Source organism: Zosterops lateralis (assembly GCF_965231275.1).
Source record: "Zosterops lateralis genome assembly, chromosome: 8".
NCBI lineage: Eukaryota > Metazoa > Chordata > Aves > Passeriformes > Zosteropidae > Zosterops > Zosterops lateralis.
Genome location: NC_139768.1, coordinates 24,259,006 through 24,279,268, shown reverse-complemented (window position 1 = coordinate 24,279,268; position 20,263 = coordinate 24,259,006). Strand labels below are relative to the sequence as shown.

At 44.5% G+C, this 20,263-nt stretch overlaps 1 protein-coding gene across 1 annotated transcript in view; it reads right to left on the bottom strand.

The window, feature by feature from the left end:
* Window positions 1–20,263, bottom strand: part of LOC310912059 (scavenger receptor cysteine-rich domain-containing protein DMBT1-like) — a gene marked incomplete at both ends in the record, with an annotated part of 45,431 nt that overhangs the window by 9,607 nt on the left and 15,561 nt on the right. The window contains 13 exons of the mRNA XM_083866271.1: window positions 357–671; window positions 890–982; window positions 1,937–2,047; window positions 12,300–12,559; window positions 13,210–13,598; window positions 14,204–14,376; window positions 14,609–14,820; window positions 15,132–15,282; window positions 17,142–17,453; window positions 17,903–17,944; window positions 18,237–18,557; window positions 19,457–19,768; window positions 20,217–20,258. Of these exons, the coding sequence (XP_083722397.1) occupies window positions 357–671; window positions 890–982; window positions 1,937–2,047; window positions 12,300–12,559; window positions 13,210–13,598; window positions 14,204–14,376; window positions 14,609–14,820; window positions 15,132–15,282; window positions 17,142–17,453; window positions 17,903–17,944; window positions 18,237–18,557; window positions 19,457–19,768; window positions 20,217–20,258 (2,733 nt within the window). The remainder of the gene's footprint in view (window positions 1–356; window positions 672–889; window positions 983–1,936; window positions 2,048–12,299; window positions 12,560–13,209; window positions 13,599–14,203; window positions 14,377–14,608; window positions 14,821–15,131; window positions 15,283–17,141; window positions 17,454–17,902; window positions 17,945–18,236; window positions 18,558–19,456; window positions 19,769–20,216; window positions 20,259–20,263) is intronic.

The following is a 20,263-nucleotide window of genomic DNA, read 5'->3' as shown; positions in this document are numbered from 1 at the left end:
ACGAGAATCATTCTTGTTTCCACGCACATATGCCTGGTTCACAACTGGATTGGCCTCTACCTTCTCCTTACTCTTTGCCTTTCTTATCTTGGGGATTGGCTGTGATCGGATGTTGACTAAAGTGATCCTGCACCACCTGCTTTTCACTATTTTCATACTCAGGGCTTGCTGTCCAATCTTGTTATTTCGTGCAAGACATCCTTTTGCTCCTCAATCTCTCACACTTAAACAGAAGAAGCCCAGCCCACACTTCCACTTTTCAGCCCTGGCCCGATTTCCAAGCTCTACCCTGATGTTCCTTGCATTTATGGCAAACAGGACAGTACAATTTTTCTTGTTTTTATTTTAATTTTTACCTGAGCAGATGACACCAACATCCTCATTGAGTCCACAGTTGTGCTTGCCCCAGCCGGCGTGCCGGCAGTCCCAAAGGTGGGATTCACTTCCTCTACACTGCACATCATCCAAATGGATAACTTTCCCACTGGGGCCATAGTAAGACAGTCCCAGGACAGAGAGAGCGTGGCCACAGTTAAGTTGTCTGCACACAACGTTGGCGCTCCTCATATTGAAATAATCATCACAGACTGTGCCCCATTTTCCATCATGGAAAACTTCAACCCTCCCGGCGCATCGGTCCCCTCCAGATTCCAGTCTCAGCTGTGGTGGAGCTAAAGCAAAAGTTGACAGGTAAATCTCAATTTGTTTATTTATAGCTAAACTTCTGATGTCTAAAATTCAAATCCCTGTGGCTCTGCTGTGTACAGGGCCTGGTCTGTGCTGGTGGGATGTGGCTGGCTGTGCTGCTGAGGCACAGCTCACCCAGAGCTGCCTCAGGGATCTCTGCACATCTGCCAGGTGTGTTCACACTCAGGAGCAGGTCTCCTACCTTTCTGTTGGAATTTTTCTTTAACCCACTCAGTAAATTTGTTCCATATTGAGTTTGGGTCTTCATCTGGCCGGTTCCACCAGGCTCCACTTGCTGTGGCAAAGAAGGAAACGTATTAGCCCTGAAGTAATACATCATACTCTTGTTTTGTAAATAATTCAATGCAGCCAGCCCTTAACCTACACTCTGTGAAATCACCTCTTTTTGTAAAGGATTGGCAAGACTTTTTTAATGGTGATAAATAAAGCTCAAATTATCTCATTCAATAGCAAGATTCTAAGTTTGAAGGAGCATGTCAGGCAGAGCATATTTCCACCTGGGTCTGTGTTTCTTTCCCCCTCTTTCTCTACATTTTAAAATGTACACTATAGAATAATTTTAATTAAAACTAGAATATTAGAAGAACATTTAGAAAACAACCTCCACAAGCTATTTCCCTCACGGAAAAGAAACAAAGGAATATTCTTCAGCCTTCTTCAGTCTGTAACTGAAGAATATAAGTAATAGAATAACTGTAACTGTATAACAGAGGTTATATTTTGAAATATAGTATCTTAATGTAATATTACATATATTATATATATTGAGTTATGTGTTTTGAAATACATATATTTTGAAATACAACCTATGGATTTGGACTGGATCTTTGAAGCAGAAGACAAGCCATCAATTCTACAGTACAAAACTCATCAGCAATATTTGAGGAGAACCTCTACCACCAATTCCCAGCAAGCCAGCGTTATTAGCAAATTAGAATTATCAGCAAATAATTCTGTGACATTTCCCTGCAAGCATGAGGAAATGTTGAAGGCAGTACCTGGTTCAGACAGGAGAGTGGTGCTCAGCAGAAGCAGCCAGGTGAGACGCACGTGGAGGTCCATGGTGGTTGGGAGAGGTCTGTTCTAGCCCAGCACAGCTGCAGAATTTATACCAAATGGGTCCTGGTCTGCATCAAAGGCGGGTACTGTGCAACCTGATCCCTCTCCCTGAACTTCCAGATTGATGCCAAGGAAGTGATTTAGGGAGGATTTTCCTTTCACAGGGTACATCCAGACATCCGGATGAGGGGATCCAGCTCGGGGAGCCGTTCCAGACTGGCCACTGAGATCTTCCCAAACATTCCCTGGGCACCTCTGTGGCCCTGTGTTGATGGTGTGGCTGTTCCAGGAAGCAGGGATTTACTTTTGGAGATTAGGCTGTTTGGTAAGGATTCTCATGCCACCCATTAAGACAGTTTCCAATTTACAACCATATTAACCAGATTAAACTGATGTGAGGGTTGTGCCAAAAGATTAGCATCCTAAAAGTGCCAGGCAAGCCTCAAAGAAATTCTCTTTGTTTGCCAAAATTACTCCTGTAAGAAGCAGGTTTTCTTCTTTTCCTGACCTCTCCTTAACCTGGGAGAAGATCCCTCCATGTTGTTTGAGATCTGCAGTTCTCTCTGTCTGACTTTTAGCCCTCAGAGCAATAAGACCTTCCAGTTTTCTCCCTGGCATGAGGTGGTGGTATCAACACCACCATGGCCTCAACGCCACCATATCCTAAAGGATGCCTCTAGCTCTACCTCATTTTGTCCTGTCAGGGAGAAGGGACTCAGCTACAGAGAGTTAAAAAAATGAAGCTGAATTTTCTTAGCTGAATTAAAATTAACATAAATTCTTTCTTTTCATGAAAGCTTTTCTTAATTTCAAGGCACAGTACAGCTCTATTTGGAGCCCTGATATAGGGATAGGAGGTGACATGGAAGGAACATGCCTGAATGCAAAACTCTTTAGTTATTAAGAAGCATCAAGATTTGCTTTTTCATCATTCCTCAGTCTCCTTTACGAAACAGATCCCAAGGAGATCATGCAGAGGGTAAATCCTGTGTGCCAAGAACCAGCAGTGATGACAGCAGGAATGACTTTTGTGGTCTGGGAAGAAGAGCAAACCTGCTCCCCAGAACATCTTAAAGAAATCAATCAAAATCTGCTGCTAGGAAACAAACAGGGTTTGTAGTGACAGAGCTTTGGGCTAGAGGTTCGGCGTTAGTCTTTTCTTCACAGAGTGAAGTTTCGCTGCACTGGCAGATCTGGAAATAACTTTATTTAGTGTTATAATTTCTACAAGTAACGGGGCCTAAAGGGGCTAAAAGCAGAGGGAAAATGCGGAGCTGTTCTGGTGGCTGCTGCCACTGGAGGGCAGCGGGGCCCCGTCCTTGGGAAGTGAGAGAGGAGCTGGGAAAAGATGCTCCGACACCTCAGGGCTGCTGTGGCGCCCAGAAAGACACTCCACATGAGCACATCCCTTTAAAAGTACGTGTATTTGTAAAGAATTTCACTAAAGTGCTTTTGAAGGAATGAACTAGGGCTGAGTGCCTTTCTCCTGTACGTGTATTTGTTTGTATTTCTCATTCCCTGGGGAAAAACAAAAATCACTGAAGGTGTGTGAACTCACAACTTTTTCCCATGCTATAGCAATACATTTGTTATTCCTTTCAACATTGTACTGCAGTCCTGAAAAGTTTTCTTATGTGATAAATGCTGGTTTTTGCTGAACCCATTGCATTCCCAACAGTCTGGGGCAGGATATACCCAGTGTCTTGCCAGAGTGGAGATGTTCCCAGTGCCAAACTCAGTTCTGTACCAGCCCCTTCCCCAGCTCTGTTCCCTTCCCTGGACACACTTCAGCCCCTCAATGTCTTTGTTCTCCTGGGGGACCCAAAGCTGATCCCAAGGTTTGAGGTGCCTCAGCAGTGCTGGCACAGGGGGTGGTCACTGCCCTGCTCCTGCTGGCCTCACTAGGGCTGGAACAGGCCATGTTTTCTCCCTGACAGCCTTTCCACTAAAGTCCAACGAGTTCTGAAGTGAAAGATGCTTTTGAGGAGTGATTAGAGAAAAGGCAAATCCCAGCTGAAGTAAATCACATCCTCAATAACATAACCTGCACAGCGATTGCCTGGATTTCTGGCAAATTTATTGTAAAGTGAAAAGTTTACGTATGAAGCCACTGTCTTTGGACAAAACTGAGTATTGAGTGTTGGGTCCAGCTTCCCAGTCACTGAGGAGAATTCCTTTGGGATAAGGATGTCACATCCAGCCTGAGGAAGCCTCAGTGAGGAACAACCATTGTCAGAGGTGAAGGCTGTGCCAAAGTCAAAGAGTGTCCGTGACCTTGGCCCCACACAGGGCAGGAGAGGTCATTTCATCTGTTACCCAGCTAAGGCTTTGTGTCAACACAGCTTGCTTGTATTGGCCTGTGCTGCATTCCTGCTTTCACATTTTCCTGGCTTTCACTTTCATGTGGACAATAGTCTTAATGGAGAGCTTTGCTCAGCTTCCAGCAAATCCCTTTGACCTCAGCAGGATGGGCAGGGTCACACAGAGTGCCACCAGTGCCCTTTGAACATTTGTCATCACAAGCACCGGAGTGCCCTTGAGGGACTGTCCTGTCACTCCTTTTGCCTTTAAATTTAATTTAAATTTTGGTGGTAAAATCAGGGCAGTGAGACACATGAAGTGTGCAGTGCAGTGAAGAAGATAAGACTCTGTAGGCTGCCAAAGTTAAAGTGATTTATTCCCAGCTGAATACTGGTGATGAAATTAGTCATAATGAAATAAATTACCTGTGTTAGACAAATGATGGTGGGTATTTATTGATATATTTATAATGAAGTATTTAAATTAATAGAACAAAATCAAGGTTGAACTCAGTGAGACAAGAGTGACCAAGACATAAGGTTAATCAAGCCAAAGCAACACAATGTCACCATGACTTCCTTATAACTGTTTTTTTTTTTTTTCTCCTTGCATTTTAATGTCACAAGGGCCTTTGGGTTTCATTAGGAAGTACAAAAGTTCTCTTAGGCATTTTTTTTTGTGTGAGGTAAATCCAGACAACAGATATTATTAAAAATCTTGTTTTGTGCATCACCTTTCCTTTCTAAAGACTTGAAACTTTTAACGATCTGATCCAGTGGCAAGGTTTTTCTCAGTCCTGTTAAGTTTCATATATTAAATCTCCTTAAATATTAAAAATCTATGGTTAGCCTCATGAAAACTCATGTAAATCAGAATTACTGCTTTCATTCTGGTCAAAAAACATTGTATTTTAAGTTTTTCCTCATGCATAAGCTACTGAAGAAACTGAATGAGGTGCAAACCAGTAATAATTTAAAGAGCAGGTTTTTTATGGTAGGGATTTTTTTTTTCAAGGTAGAAATGGTTGGATAAATATGAAATTGAAAATGCCAGGTATTTCAGTTCCCATAGAAGCTGTCAGAGGAGGAAATAGACAAAATATACATTTTAGCAATTACAGTTTCTGTAAAATTAACTGTATTTTTAGAAGAGGTTTTTTTCATCCCGAGGGTGGTTGGACACTGGAACAACTCCTCTGGTTACAGCACCAAACCTACCAGGGGCCAAGAAGTGCCTGGACAAAATTATAAGTTAGGCGGTTTAATTGTAGGTAGTCCTGGGAGGAGCAGGGAGCTGGACTCATCATGAATTCATTGTTTCCAAGCATCATGAATTGTTTCCAAATCAAGATATTTTATGATTCTATGATAACACTTCACCTTTTTTGTAAAACCTGTTTTGTTTCACAAAGTGTCCAACAACTGGATAATTAATTAAGAGCTGACTGTCCTTGCTAACAACTTGAAAAATCAGTGGAGAACAAGACTCTGAACTTCTTTTACCATCAAGCAGACATTAAAAAAAGTTGTCAAGGTTAAATTTGGGTAAGGACCTAGAAGGGCCAGAAGGTCATGGCACATCCTTCAGAGGATTTTTCTTGCTTTCTGTCCCTAAGCTGCAAAGGAGTCGTGACCCTAAACCTTTGCATTTGGTTTATCCTGGTTATCTCACTCAAATAAATGATCCTCATGTGTTCAATAAAAGCTTTGTCAAGGTGAGATATGTGGGATTAGGACCTTAAGTTCAGGAAAAATCTCCTGTGTAAAAGTTTGTTGGTTCTGTGAGGGCAGAATGTGCCTTGGGATTGATTTTGTTGCTCCTCCCAAGCCTTGGTAGTGAGCAAATAGAGTTGGTTAAAGGAGGTTACAGGTGGCTAAAAAAGTATGATAGTAATATAACAGGATGGACTCTGAGTGACACTGCTTAAAATGCTCTAAAAGATTTTGAATCTTGGTTGGATGGAAGTTTGCCATGTCAAATATGGATTAAAAATAAAGAAAAAAGAGGGAAACACTGTATAGGACAGAGATTTGGTGACAATGTGGGTATTAAGAGAGGCATAATGCTGTTGAGAAATGTGTTTTATAGTTCAGGGGAGCACTTTTCAGTTTGACAAAATTAAAAATTCACTGTGGCTCCTCTTGAGCAAGCAAAGGTATTGCTTTGTACAGAAGCAAATGGCACTGGCATCACAGTGGCTGCCACACTTCTCTCCACACCACTCCCTATGAGAACACTCCCACAGGTGTTTCTCATTCCTCCTGCACTGCACACCATCCATGACAATTTTTCTTGGGCTGTGAGCAGAAGACATATCTCCTGGAGGTGATGCAGCATGTCCATAAACCTGCTGGTTGCAGACAGTGCTGTATCACTTTTATCCCAGAAACATCACAAATGTTCCACCAGGGTCTTTTGCAAAATATTTCAGCCTGCCCTTGGATCTGGTTGCACCCATTCACCACCCTCACTGACACCTATTTGAAAGGAAAAAGAGAATTTCCCTGGACCTGGACATTTAATGGAAAGACAAAATCAGAGATTTATGCAAGGTGGTTTATGCTGCTTGAAGCAGGTTGTTCTGGATCGTGTCTGTAAGAGCATTGAATACCTCCAGTGTTTTGCTCTGTACAAATTCAGTTCTGAAACATCAGAGCACAATATTAAATGCAATTACACAAATGTAAGAAGTTTGCCTCTTCCTCCAGATCCTGTGAATGAAAAAATCAGTCACTTCTGGGTGGAGTTTGAGGCACTACAGTAACAGCTGCATCTAGCAAGGAAATGGGGTATTGCACATGATGCTGAAGATATTGGTAAAACAATAAGAACCAGATAAATCCACCTTGTTTCAGGACTGTTACACAGGTCTACAACAGAAGTCAGACCAGTCTTGAAATGCATTTGTTTATGACTATAGGGGAAAATATGAATTTTTAAAGTGTTATTAGTAACAAGGTTGTATAAATGAAACAGTGTGGTCACTGAAATGAAAATCCAAGGCAAATCAAAGTAAAACCAAAGGATTTGATTTGATAGGGTTTGGTACTACAGAGGAAATGTTGCTGGAAGGCAAGAAACTGACAGAGCAGCAATAGCCAATGTAACTTCATAGAGTGGAGATACTTCTAACTTCTAAAATGTTCTAGTAAATTGTTTTACAGGAATTCCTTTCAAATAGCTTTATTTTTTGAGTACCTTAATAACTGTTTGAAGCCCTTCTTTTTTGTGGGACCAGTGGTTAACCCCTCCTCTTGGATATCCCATGGCAGCCCAAGCGGAACCAGGGAGAAAACATTACCAGGGCACTAGACTGCCTTATCTGCAGTAAACAAAATGCTACTTTTTTTCCAAAAAGGGAAACCCATGTCAGGAACCCCTCAAGGTTGCCCAGATTCTAGCTTGTGTTTCAAACAGTTAATTTCCAGCTTGATTTTTGTCACCCCAGCTGTCACAGTGCTGCCTTTGGATGAATCCTTGTGGTGCTGGCAGGGAGCAGCCCTCTTGTCTTCCCCAACAATGCATTCCTTAGCGAAATCCAGTGAACTTCTGGAACAAAGAGGGCTTGTCTCTCACGCTGGCAAGGCTCAGATCAAGTGTTTACTCTGTATGCTCAGAGTGCTGCTCTCAAACCAATGCTGGGCAGCCCAGGACCTTGAAGGGAAACTGAAGCAGCAGGTTCTGGCCACCCTCCTACAGCTGGGGCTGCACCTTTGGATTTCTGAGCCTGAAGTGGCGATATCAAGATCCAGCATTTGGGACAGAAGGCCTGGATTTGCCAAACAGAATCGTGGTATCGCTGAGGTTGGGAAAGACACACCTTTGCATGGAGGCACAGAACCCTCATGTGAACACAACCCAATTTTCATTATATCTCATGCAACAAAGCCCTGCTTGAATCCAGGCTTAGCAATAGAAGATGGCAACTAATGGCATATGCTTCTGAAACATCACCATGCATCTCAACATCACCAGTCAGACACTAGGATGAAATAGAGAATCCACCTCTCTGAAATGATGGTTCCTGAAAACTGAGAAAGGTACAAGAAAGAAAAGTGACAGTGGTTCAGACTTGGCAGGCTCTTTAGAACAGCAGCAGTACAATTAATGTCTATATTACACCCTGTGACTAATCCACTTATTTCAGAAAAAAAAATAAAAAGAAAAATTTGGTTGGATGAGCACCAGGTGATTCAGGGCAAAGGATCCAAGTGCTCTAGGAAATGGAAACAATCTCACTCCAGTGATGCAGCCAGGTCACTGACTAGTTTCCCCACCCAGGAGAGGTTTCATTAAAAGAAACCTCTTGTGTCATGGGTCTGAGAGACAAGATCCCCCAATATTCACAAGCTGCTGTGTGAATTTTAGTGTCTCCTTAGTTTTTGCTGTCTAGATAAAAACAGCCAAAAAAATTAAGAATAAAATGGGGAGATTCCAGTGCAATCCTGTTAAAAAAGCTTGGTTGTGACTTGGTGAGTCTGATGGAGTTAACTAAGAAAATAAAATTGTCAGTTGAGTGAAATGATCTCCAGAGTATATTTCTGCAGTTGTATAATTGGAATTTGGTGCAGGCAGTGGGGCTTGGGCATTAAAGGAGCCCTAAGGCAAAACTGGGAGCAGAAGGTTGTGCGCAGCTGCTGAATTCAGCTTGATGTCAGTGTATATCTGTGGGATTCCTTGGGAAAACTGGGGAGAAAGGAATGAAAACAAGAAAAATGGTGTTTCTTACCCATACCCTGCAAACCCTAATTAGCTTTTTGGAATCTCAATCTACATGAGGATTTGTTATTAACAACTGAAAAATTAATTTACTTGCTGGATGAGCAAGTCAGCCTGAGATGCAGGGACAACACAACGTTTATTTATACCCAGTTATAAATATTTCTGTGGCAGGCTCCTGGGAAGGAGGACTACAGAGCCGAATTATCTGCTTCATACTCCAAAATTAGAATAGAAGGATAAACAGGACAGGAACTCCAGCATACAAACATGCAAACAAGGACTTTGTTTCTGAGCTTTGCTTCAACCCCAGTTCTGGCCAAATAGGTCGTTTGGTAGCACTGGGAACAGCATAAAGTCAGGAACTCATAGACACCATGCAATTATTTACTAAATATATATGTGTGTGTGTTTTAAATCAAATTGCTTCTGGTCCCTTCTCTTCCCATTAAAGAAACCTTCAGGAGAATTTCTCAGGGATGTGAAGTTTTGTCAGAGTTCTGAGCATGTTCAGCTGTTTGCTCATTCCCTCCTCCCACTGGGATGGGAATTAGGGAAAAATAAAATAAAATATAAAATATATAAAATAAAATAAAATAAAATAAAATAAAATAAAATAAAATAAAATAAAATAAAATAAAATAAAATAAACAAAATAAAATGTATTGACCCCCCCCAGCATCCTCACTAGCACAGCAGCACGAGAAGCTGACAAATCCTTGACTGAATGTGAGAGTTTCTCAGAACCATAAGTGTGTTCTCAATATTATTCTCATCCTAAATCTGAACACAGAACTGTGCCAGCTTCTAGGAAGAAAATTACCTTCCCCAGCCAGAACCAGTGCAGTGGTGTAATTCAGTCATTGGGTTGACACTTCTAAGGGATTTTTTTCATGGCGCTGCAAATGAAATATTTATTATTGGTGCTGAGATGATCAGTTGAGTGCATACTACTGAGTGGACAAGCACAGGCTAGATGGTTCAGTTGTGACAGACACACCAGGAGGAAAAGAAATAACCTAATACCAATGTCAGACAGTTATTCAAACTGCCAAGTGATGGTTGGTGTGTCTTGTCTGAGGGCAGAGGAGATGACAAAAATAAGAAGCCCCCAGAAAACTCATTTTAAAAGAGCAAAGGAAGTGTCCTTCACGTGCCTCTGGTTCTTGACACCTTTGTGTTTGCAGGCACCAGCCTTCACTGTGAGATTGGCATAACACTGATCCCCTACAAACCAAACAAAAAACCAAAACAAAAGGCCAAATAAACAATTTTAACTTACATTTTGGCTTTAATTCTTTGTATTTTTTAACTAGGACATGAAAGGCAAAAAAATCCCAGGTCTTGCGTTTCATGTTTTCATGCACCAGTGATAAATGTTTATGTGGCATTTGGCTGTTTGCATTTCCAGCATATTTTAGTCTGGTTTATGAATGTGCACAAGACATTCTGAAAGGCTGGGTAAGTCCTGAGAAGCCAAACTCCTCACAACCACAAAGCATACAATCATGGAGGGGAAAAAAATTAAACGGTTTTCTGATCAGCAACCAAAAGTAATAAAAATTGAACAAAATTCCTTCTTCTGGAAAGCAGATACGAAATGTCTTTCACCTCTTGACTGACATTTGGGGGAGAGCTGAAAAGTTTCCTGACTGAGATTCAATCTCTTGGATGACATTTGTGGTTTTGCCTGGTTTAGGGTGTTAATGGGAAGGCTACCTATTGATATAACAAACCTTTAGAATAGATTGTGTGTTTCAGCCTTAAAGATTGCAAAAAAACTTCTTTAACAGCTCAGTATATTTTGAATTTGGATTTATTCAATCTAGAGAAGTTAAAACTTAATGGAAAATATATTAATCAGTGCTCAAAATAATTAGAATATTGTATAGCCACAAATCCAGTTGCTGTGGTAAGATCAATTTTCACATTTCCTTTCCAGAGATGATCCATTCTCACCAAATTAAATCTTCCTTCCTTTCAGTTAACCGTGAAATATTTCTTGATGCCTCATTCACATTTTCACTCCAGCTCACAAAATTTTGAGGGGTTAGATAAATGGTTTTAGAATTATGTGAGAGGAGAATTAAAGAGGAGAAAAATAATAAAATAATTGTGCCAAACAAACTTATGGCATGATAATTGAAATTATTTCTTAATCCCTTAAGAGATGTTAGGATTACAAAGCTGTTCTAAGGGCATTGTTGCAGAATTTATTGTAGATAAAAATATCACAGCTTCCCATGAACGGCACACGTGAGACTGTCATCAGTGAAGCATTTTGGTGGCTCTTGATATGTAAAGTTTGCCCTGCATTCACTCAGTGAGCGATGCTGACCTTTGCTCTGACATTATTCCATGTGAAAGCAGCTTCTTCGTGCCAGCCTTGCAGGAAAACCATCAAGAACAGAAACAACTGCCAGGAGGGTGACAGCACCAACCACTGGTGTGGGGGAACTGTCAGCAGCACGGGGAAGATATTTAAATATTTATATTAAGATAAATTTTATATTAAGATGAATTTTATATTAAGATATTTAGAAGTTCCTTGTGTAGTGTTTCAGAAGCAGGGGCTCAGACCATCACTTGGAATTTTTAATTAAACAGACCACACTCTTCAACACAGTAAAACATTCTCATTTTAAGCACGGAGACATTAATTTGAGAGACAAAACAGATTTATTGCTTTGCAAACATTCCTGTCTCCAATTATAAATTACAGCTGCTCACAGAACAGATTAATTTTAGCTTGGAAATCTCTGCATTTTTAAAATAAGCATAGACCCATCATTGTTTCAATAAGAAATATAGCACTAAAGCAATATTCAAAATAATTAGAATATTGTATAGCCACAATTCTGTTTGCTAGAAGAGCCCAGCCCTATGCATGAAAGTTATTGGGATTTGATCTCATCTCTCAGCATATTGAAGATCGAAGCACAAAGAGCTCCAGTGTTAAAGGGATGGCTCCCAGATCAAAGCAAATAAGCAAACTCACAGATTCATTGCTTTCAACTATTTGGACAGGCTTCATATTAGCAGGGATGACAACTCAACTAAGTAAACTTCATAAGCAGAAAGCAACTGAGGGAATGAAATATTTCTCAAGATAGCTGGGAATTTGCCCCCAGCTGGCTGTCATGGAATCATGGGATCATTTAGGTTAGAAAAGACCTTTAAGGTTATCATGTCCTTCAAATTCACAATCAGAATGGAGCTAATTAGCACAATTCAAGTAGTCATATCACTAAGATAGATTGCAGGCAGCTCTCCTTTGGGACACCAGAGAAGTTACACTTTTTAAAAACACAAAAAAAAGGAGAAGGCTTGAAAGGTGAAAGCAGAAGGCTGAAACCAGAAGCTTGCAAGGTGTTAATCTCTTCTTTTTTATTGCAAAGCTGGCAAAAGCAGGTTTCAGTGACAGGAAACAGAGCTATGGCTTTTCTTGGAGCCCACTGGTCATCCTTGAACATGTGTAAGAGGAATTTTTTCGTCTTTCCCGGTGCTCTCACTCGAAGCATCCCCTTCGTGGAGCTGAATGGGTCCGACCACCACATCCACTTCCTCCTCAGCAGAGCTGGTGTCTCTCTTGGGCCTGGAGCTGCAGCCCCTGTAGCAGCGGGAGGAGTAGTCCCCGAGCCTGCAGACCAGCATCTGGCACTTGAGGTACACTGACGGGTGCCGGCTCATGAACTCAAAGGCATTAAACTTGAACCGAGCAAAGTGGCTGGAAGGGGAGAGGAACGTGGCATAGGAAGGATCTCTAGGACACCTAGGAAGGAGCAAAAAAGGGAATTAGTCTTCACTGATGTGCACATGCACGTTCCTGCAAAATTAAAGTTAAACAATTTATTGTTATAAGTTCCTGCAAAATTCAGATTAAAACTGAATTATATCATAGTCGGGTACTGGAAACACAGTGGGATGAAAATGCAACTTTCATAGCATAGAATGGACTTTAAAAATACAGACTTTTTAAAGAAGCAGCTGGAGTATTGACAACTCTTATTTTTTTTTCTCCAAGAGAAGAACACTTTAAGTGGTGAAGAGGGAACAACAGACTGTCAGTAATGTCAGTGTTACACAAGGCATAAAAATTAGTCAAATGCTTGACCTGGTTTTACTAAAATACTTAACTCCTAGGATGACATTTCCTACTGCCAGGTTTCACTGTCTCTACTTTTCTCCCACTACTTTGAATTTGCTTACAGGACAAAGACGGAGTAAAGTGAAATGAAATGATAGTAAGGTCTAAATGTAATTTCTTATTTCCACAGGCTCATACTGTAAAAATAAAAGAAATCAAAGACCACATTTCACAGCCTGTTGATTGTGAGTTCTAACCCCATTCAGATCAGCTGCATGATTTAAAACAAATGTGGATGGTAGACGTGCTTCTAACAGCTTGAAGAAAGCTCTTACCTATTCTGGACTAAGTAATAGGCCAATGTGTTAAAATCATGAGGGTCAGGTGACGCCACACACGTGTCCACAACCACCTTCAGGTTGGGGTCTGAGCTGTGAAGACAAGCCTGGAGGTACAGGTTTTGGTTGAGGTCGATGTAGTACGGGGAGCTGCGCACTTGCTGCTGGAAGGCTGGGGAATTGTAGAAGGTGATGTTCATGTCGTATCTTCCAAACTGGAACTCGTTCACCTCCACGGTGTCCTCAGCAGCGTACATCACCTGCTGCCAGCTCTTCCTCAGCATTTTGCAGCTGATGTGCAAGTTGATGTTCTTTTTCCTCTTGATTATGTATCCGGAGGACGCAACCCTGATCGTGTTGGAGTAGTTGATGGTATCATTGTTCTCCTGTTTAACGAGGCAATTTAAAGTCAGGAATTGTGTAGATAGTTGTTTCCCCAGGAAAAGGGAAAACCTCGGCTTAATGCCCTGGGAAACCCCTTTCTAAAAGCAAGATGCTTACTCCATGTTCCCTCAGTCCAAGTATGCAAACCGCTGCTAGAAGGTTCCTCGTTCTTTGTGTTACCATAGGTTGATTTTTGGTGCAGGAATTTTAATATTCCTAATCGTTCTCCCCTATTGGACCCTTCCCTCAGACCCCGCCTTAACTCCTCCCTGCCCTGGGGTGTATAAGTAACCCTGTCTGACCCCGGGCTTTTGGTTACTTGTGGACCCTTGTTACTGCCTTGTTCCAGTTCAGTCCAAATAGAGCGTACACCTTATTGTTAGATATTTTTGCATTATTAAAATTCCATTTCTGGAGAACTGGATCAAGGCTGCCTCTCTCTATCAAATCACTATCAAGGCAGAGACCCAAGGAAACTCAAAGAGGTCTGATCGTCTGGGCTTGGACTCCCAGGAGTTTGAAAATTGCACTTTTGTCACATTCCAGCTAAGTTCTAAGTTTTGCTAAGCTTAGATATGCAGCTGAGTGCCCAAAACAGGGGGTGTACCTCTTGTGTTGTCCCACAGCCGTTGTAGGGAATGTTGAACACAACCTCCTGTGATGTGACTGTTGGCCTGCAGCGATTGTCACTCAGGGTCACCCCCTCTGCTGAGTAGCCCTGAGACTGGAGGTAGCGCCTGCTGACCACGACGTGCATGTAGTCTGGCAAGCATTGAATGGCTGGTAGAAGAGGAAGGCACAATATATTGGTAACTTTAGGAATTTTGTAATGATTAGAGGCAGTTTTTTTCTTTAATTTAGAAGTCAGGCAGTTCCCACCCCAACCCACTCTATTTTGTGCACATCGTTCAATTTCCACAAATGCCTTTAACTTTACACAGATGTTTATTTTGCAAACAAAAGCAACAGATAAATAGGCTTGTCTGTTGAGAAACACTGTACAGGAACTTACTGGTGTTGTGACCTGCTGGAATGGAGGAGTAGTGAGCCTGAAACCCTCTGAAGGAGTATCTGGAATCGCTGTGGAAGCGAACACTCATCATGTTTGAAGTGGACACGTATGTGGGAAAGGAACCAGAACAGAATCTCCCAAGAAGAGGGGAAGAGTGGAGAGGTCCATCATAGACCTCAATGTAGTCATACTGGCACGTCCCGCTTTGCATCCTGGTAGAAAAACATCAGCACCTTGTCAAATCCATTTCAGAAACTCTGATTTCACTGCCTAACATGTGATAAAGCCTTTCAGCATGTAAACTTTTCTCAGGACAAATTTAATTTGGCTTTTATGCAGCTTTAGCAGAAAATGGTGAGTAAAAAATGCAACACCAATCCAGATTTTGGTCTGGTCTTCCAACTGTGGATTTTGTTGGAAGTATCTTTAAAACTGGGAAGGTTCCCTGTTTCAGGTAGGATTCCAAACTTCTCAAACAAGTTTTGACTTTGATATTTTTCCAGGGAATCAATGTTTTACTTACGCAATATCTCTAAATGTGAGCGTTACACGGAAATTGTTCTCTACTTGTATTTCCCACACACAGTCAGCGTCGTTTGGATAACTTCCAGGATAGTTGGGACTCTGCAGCATCCCAGAGGAATCTGAGACTGAGCCACCACAAAAATAAGGTGCTGCAGAGAGAAATGGGAAAGAATTAATTTACAGGAACCTCTGCAAAAGGTACTTTTGAGCTGTACTTGAGCTGTATGTGCCTCATTCACAGCCATCAAAAGGTAGGTCCCCTGCTGACTGCAGGTGGTAGTCTATAGGAGCTGAATCAAAACTAATATTTGTTTTTTGGTTAAGGTTTGCTTTCATGTTGCATTTGGAATTCCTACAGTGGTGGATTTCCATCCATGGTGTCAGACTACCCTCTTCAGGCTGGGCTGGTAACACCTGGATGCTTTCTGTCCCTTTTTAGAGTTGAGGACAATTCTGGGAGGTATCATGACAGTTGAAATGGAAGTACTTTCCTCAACAGATAGCCTCTCATCAGTTATTCTCCTGCTTCTCTTTATTCTCCTATGGTGTTTGGAGGGTACATAAGTTGCAAGTTTTCTAGTAAATTGTAATTTTCTGGTCTCAGACTGAAATAAGCACTCCAGGAAGCTGGAAAATTCTTAAGCACAAACATAGCTGCAAAAAGCTTTAGTGTTCCTGCCAGCATAAATTACATAATTCTTGTTAAACACACAGATAATCCTAAAAGTGTCTTTATAGGAAGGTGAGGACAAGCTCTGAACATAAATCCTGCAAGATGTGACATTTGAAGATGAAAATCCATTTTATATTCTGCTTGAAAAAAAGCACTCAGACTTGCAGCAATATTGTCACAGAGGCAAAAGACAAATTTACAGAAATGTGCAAAAGGGAGGCAGACAGACGACAAATTAGAAAGGTAAGAAGAGCCACAGAAGAGCATAACCTGGTGGAGGTGTTGAGGTGATGTGAAGGAAGAAGAGACACACATGAGAAGTGCAGTTCATGGAAAAGGTTCTGGGGTCTTGGACATGGCCTTGTCTTGAGGCACAGAGTGCTAAAATGGGGATCAGAGGGAGGAAGGGTAGTGGAAACATGAGGTCAGGCACAGAGGGCCGTGAGCTCCATAGAAGACCCAGTTCCCTCCAATGAAAATGATCATATTCTCATTTCTTCTGATCATATCCCAAAACGCAGAGCATGTTGAGAAAACATTTCTGGTACAGAAATGCAGGAATTGAAGGGGTGAAGGCAGAATGAACTTGATGCTCCTGCTTGCAGTGAGAGGTGATCCCTCTGCAAAGAGTTTCATTAAACCAGCAATGGCTGCAGAGTTCCTGGACTCAAGGCACAGCTGCCCCATTGGCCAGCCCTTCCCCATGCTCTCTTTGCATCCTCACTTTAGTTTGTGGTGGCCTAACTGGAGAGGCCCGGGGCTGGGAGAGTCCCTGCAGTGCAATCAGTTTTGGCAAGGGAGATGAGGAGCAGTAGGGGGAGCAGTGAGTGAGAGTGGACAGGGTTACCTGGTGTGCTGCTCTTTGCTGTGGTAGCCGTTGTTGTTGTGGTGTGCACCGGTGCTGGGGTGGACACCTTGGTTGTGGCAGGGGTTGGTGCTGTGGTGGTCACTTCCAGAGGGGTGGATGTCTCTGTTGGGGAGGTGATGAGTTCAATGGCAATGGCCATGCAAAGTAGAGCTGGAGGCCTAATGCCAGGAGAGAGGGTGGAGCTCTTTCCTTCCTTTCCCTTATCCTGGCACCACCCTGACCTGTCCCAGTCCTACCCCGTCCTTCCTGAAGAACAATCCCTCAATCCAGACCTTTGCCTACTCAGTGGATGCCAACAGTAGGAACTGTGGAGAGTCTGCTGTCCCCTCTCTGTGAAAGAATGGGGTTTGTGCATTGGCTTCAGTTCTACACAGCAGAAGACGCCAGCCTTATCTCTGCCCTGGCCCGACCCAGAATCCTATAAGAAAGATATTCCAAAGGCCCAGGGGTGTCTGCTGGCCACCCACCTGCACAGATGACACTGGCATCTTCACTGTGCCTGCAGTTGTGCACACCCCAGCCATTGTGCCGGCACATCCGCAGGGAGGGCTCGTCCCCGCGGCACTGCACGTCGTCCAGGAAGATGCGGCCAGAGCCCAGGCCAAAGCGGGCATTGCGTGGGGCGTCCACGGGCTGTCCACAGCCCAGCTGCCGGCACACCACCTGGGCATCCTGCAGGTCCCACTGGTCATCACACACCGTGCCCCAGGTGCTGCTGTCATACAGCTCCACACGGCCCTCGCAGCTGTTCCTGCCACCCGACAGCCGCAGGCTGGGCCCTGGAACAGGGCACATGGTGTTGGTTTGAGTCCCTCCAACCCAGCATTCACAGCCCCCACCACCTCCCCTACTGTGTTGGAGATTTTGCTACAGTGACCTTGATCTGGAGTGCTGGAGAACTAAGGGGATCAGGGGAGAGTAGTGGCTAAAAAAAGATCACTGGAATACACATGGCAGATGTGTATTCCTCTGGCTCTTGCCACTGGTGTCCTGATTGGACTTCCTGGGGACAGACATGCTCAAGACTGTGGGTCATGTACTGAAAAGCCCTTGCATGCAGGTTGTTCACTGACGGGAGCACTCATGCACCCTGGAGATGTCAGGGACACAGGACCAGCAGCCTTGCACTGATCAGGATCAGCCCTTTTGAACTCCCTTATCCCTTTCTTGTAACCAGGTCTGTGGCCTTGCTTTAAAAGTGGGAATAAGCAGGCTGAGCTGGACTTACCACTTGTGAGTGGAGCCTGGGCAGGAGGTGTTGGCTGTGGCGCTGCAAAGAACAAGAGGAAGTGAACAAAAGTGTAGTGAATGCATCAGGTTTGTGGCAAGGTGTTGACAAGGATGTGGACATGGTCATGAACATGGATATGAAAAGTCAGGCTGGAGGATTAAATGAGGAAGACCGAGAGGAGCTCTCTCCCACATTTCCTTCCATCTAGACACAAGCCTGGTGTATCCCCTAGTCCTGCCGTAAGTGCCAAACTTGGCAATCCATCCATCTGCTCATTGCCAACTTGCTGCTCAGCCCCAGCTGTATTGAGGGAGATCAGCTGGCCACCCACCTGCACAGATGACACTGGCATCCTCACTGTGCCTGCAGTTGTGCACGCCCCAGCCGCTGTGCCGGCACATCCGCAGGGAGGGCTCGTCCCCGCGGCACTGCACGTCGTCCAGGAAGATGCGGCCGGAGCCCAGGCCAAAGCGGGCGTTGTGTGGAGCACTGAGTGCAGCCAGGGCCCTTCCACAGCCCAGCTGCCGGCACACCACCTGGGCATCCCGCAGGTCCCACTGGTCATCACACACCGTGCCCCAGGTGCTGCTGTCATACAGCTCCACACGGCCCTCGCAGCTGTTCCTGCCACCCGACAGCCGCAGGCTGGGCCCTGGAACAGGGCACATGGTGTTGGTTTGAGTCCCTCCAACCCAGCATTCACAGCCCCCACCACCTCCCCTACTGTGTTGGAGATTTTTCCACAGTGACCTTGATCTGGGATGGGGCAGACCCCAAGAACTAGGAGAGGACAGTGCCTGAGAAAAGATGGGCATGGAGATGGCATATATGGCTTGTCCGGGGACCTGCTGCGGGCTGCTGGATCTGCCTGGGGACAGAGGTGCTCAAGACCATGGTCATGTGCAGAAAAGCCCTTTACTATCCTTGCATGTGGCCCGTTCACATGGCTGAGGGTAGTACTCATGCATCCTGGAGATGTCAGGGGCAGAGGGGACCAGCAGCCTTGCACTGACCAGGATCAGCCCCGGTGGACTCCCCCCATGTTCTTATCATGCCCAACAGGGACTTGCTTTACAAGCAGGCATAAGCTGGGTGAGCTGGGCTTACCTGTTGTGAGAGGCCATTGAGCAGGAGGGGTTGTCTGGGTGGCTGCAACAAAAAACATGGAGTGAACAACTGGGGAGCCAGTGCAGCACGGTCATAACAATGGATTGGCACGGATGTGGACATGGACATGGACATGGGCATGGACATGGGCATGGGCATGGGCATGGACATGGACAGAGACATGGACAGAGACATTGACATGGACATAAATTCCAGGCTGTAAGACTAAAAGGGGATGAGAGCATGGAGTTCTTTCCAGGCTTTTCCCCATCCAGACACCAGCCTCATGTGCTCCCAGTCCAGCTCCATCTTTCCCACTCTACAATATCTCAATCTGCATTTTGCCACTTTGCAGTCAGCCCCAGCTCTGCCAAGAGAAGTCTGCATGTCTGCTTTCAGTGGAGGAACCTAAAAGCCCCCTGATGATGTCTGCTGGCCACCCACCTGCACAGATGACACTGGCATCCTCACTGTGCCTGCAGTTGTGCATGCCCCAGCCATTGTGCCGGCACATCCGCAGGGAGGGCTCGTCCCCGCGGCACTGCAAGTCGTCCAGGAAGATGCGGCCGGAGCCCAGGCCAAAGCGGGCGTTGTGTGGGGCGTCCACGGGCTGTCCACAGCCCAGCTGCCGGCACACCACCTGGGCATCCTGCAGGTCCCACTGGTCATCACACACCGTCCCCCAGGTGCTGCCATCGTACAGCTCCACACGGCCCTCGCAGCCGTTCCTGCCGCCCGACAGCCGCACGCTGGGCCCTGGAACACGGCACATGGTGTTGGTTTGAGTCCCTCCAACCCAGCATTCACAGCCCCCACCACCTCCTCAAATGTTTTGGAGATTTTGCTACATTGACCTTGATCTGGAGTGCTGGAGAACTAAGGGAATCAGGGGAGGACAGTAGCTGAGAAAAGATCACTGGAATACACATGGCAGATGTGTATTCCTCTGGCTCTTGCCACTGGTGTCCTGATTGGACTTCCTGGGGACAGTCATGCTCAAGACTGTGGGTCATGTACTGAAAAGCCCTTGCATGCAGGTTGTTCACTGACGGGAGCACTCATGCACCCTGGAGAGGTCAGGGACACAGGACCAGCAGCCTTGCACTGATCAGGATCAGCCCTTTTGAACTCCCTTGTCCCCTTCTTGTAACCAGGCTGCGGCCTTGCTTTAAAAGTGGGAATAAGCAGGCTGAGCTGGACTTACCACTTGTGAGTGGAGCCTGGGCAGGAGGTGTTGGCTGTGGCACTGCA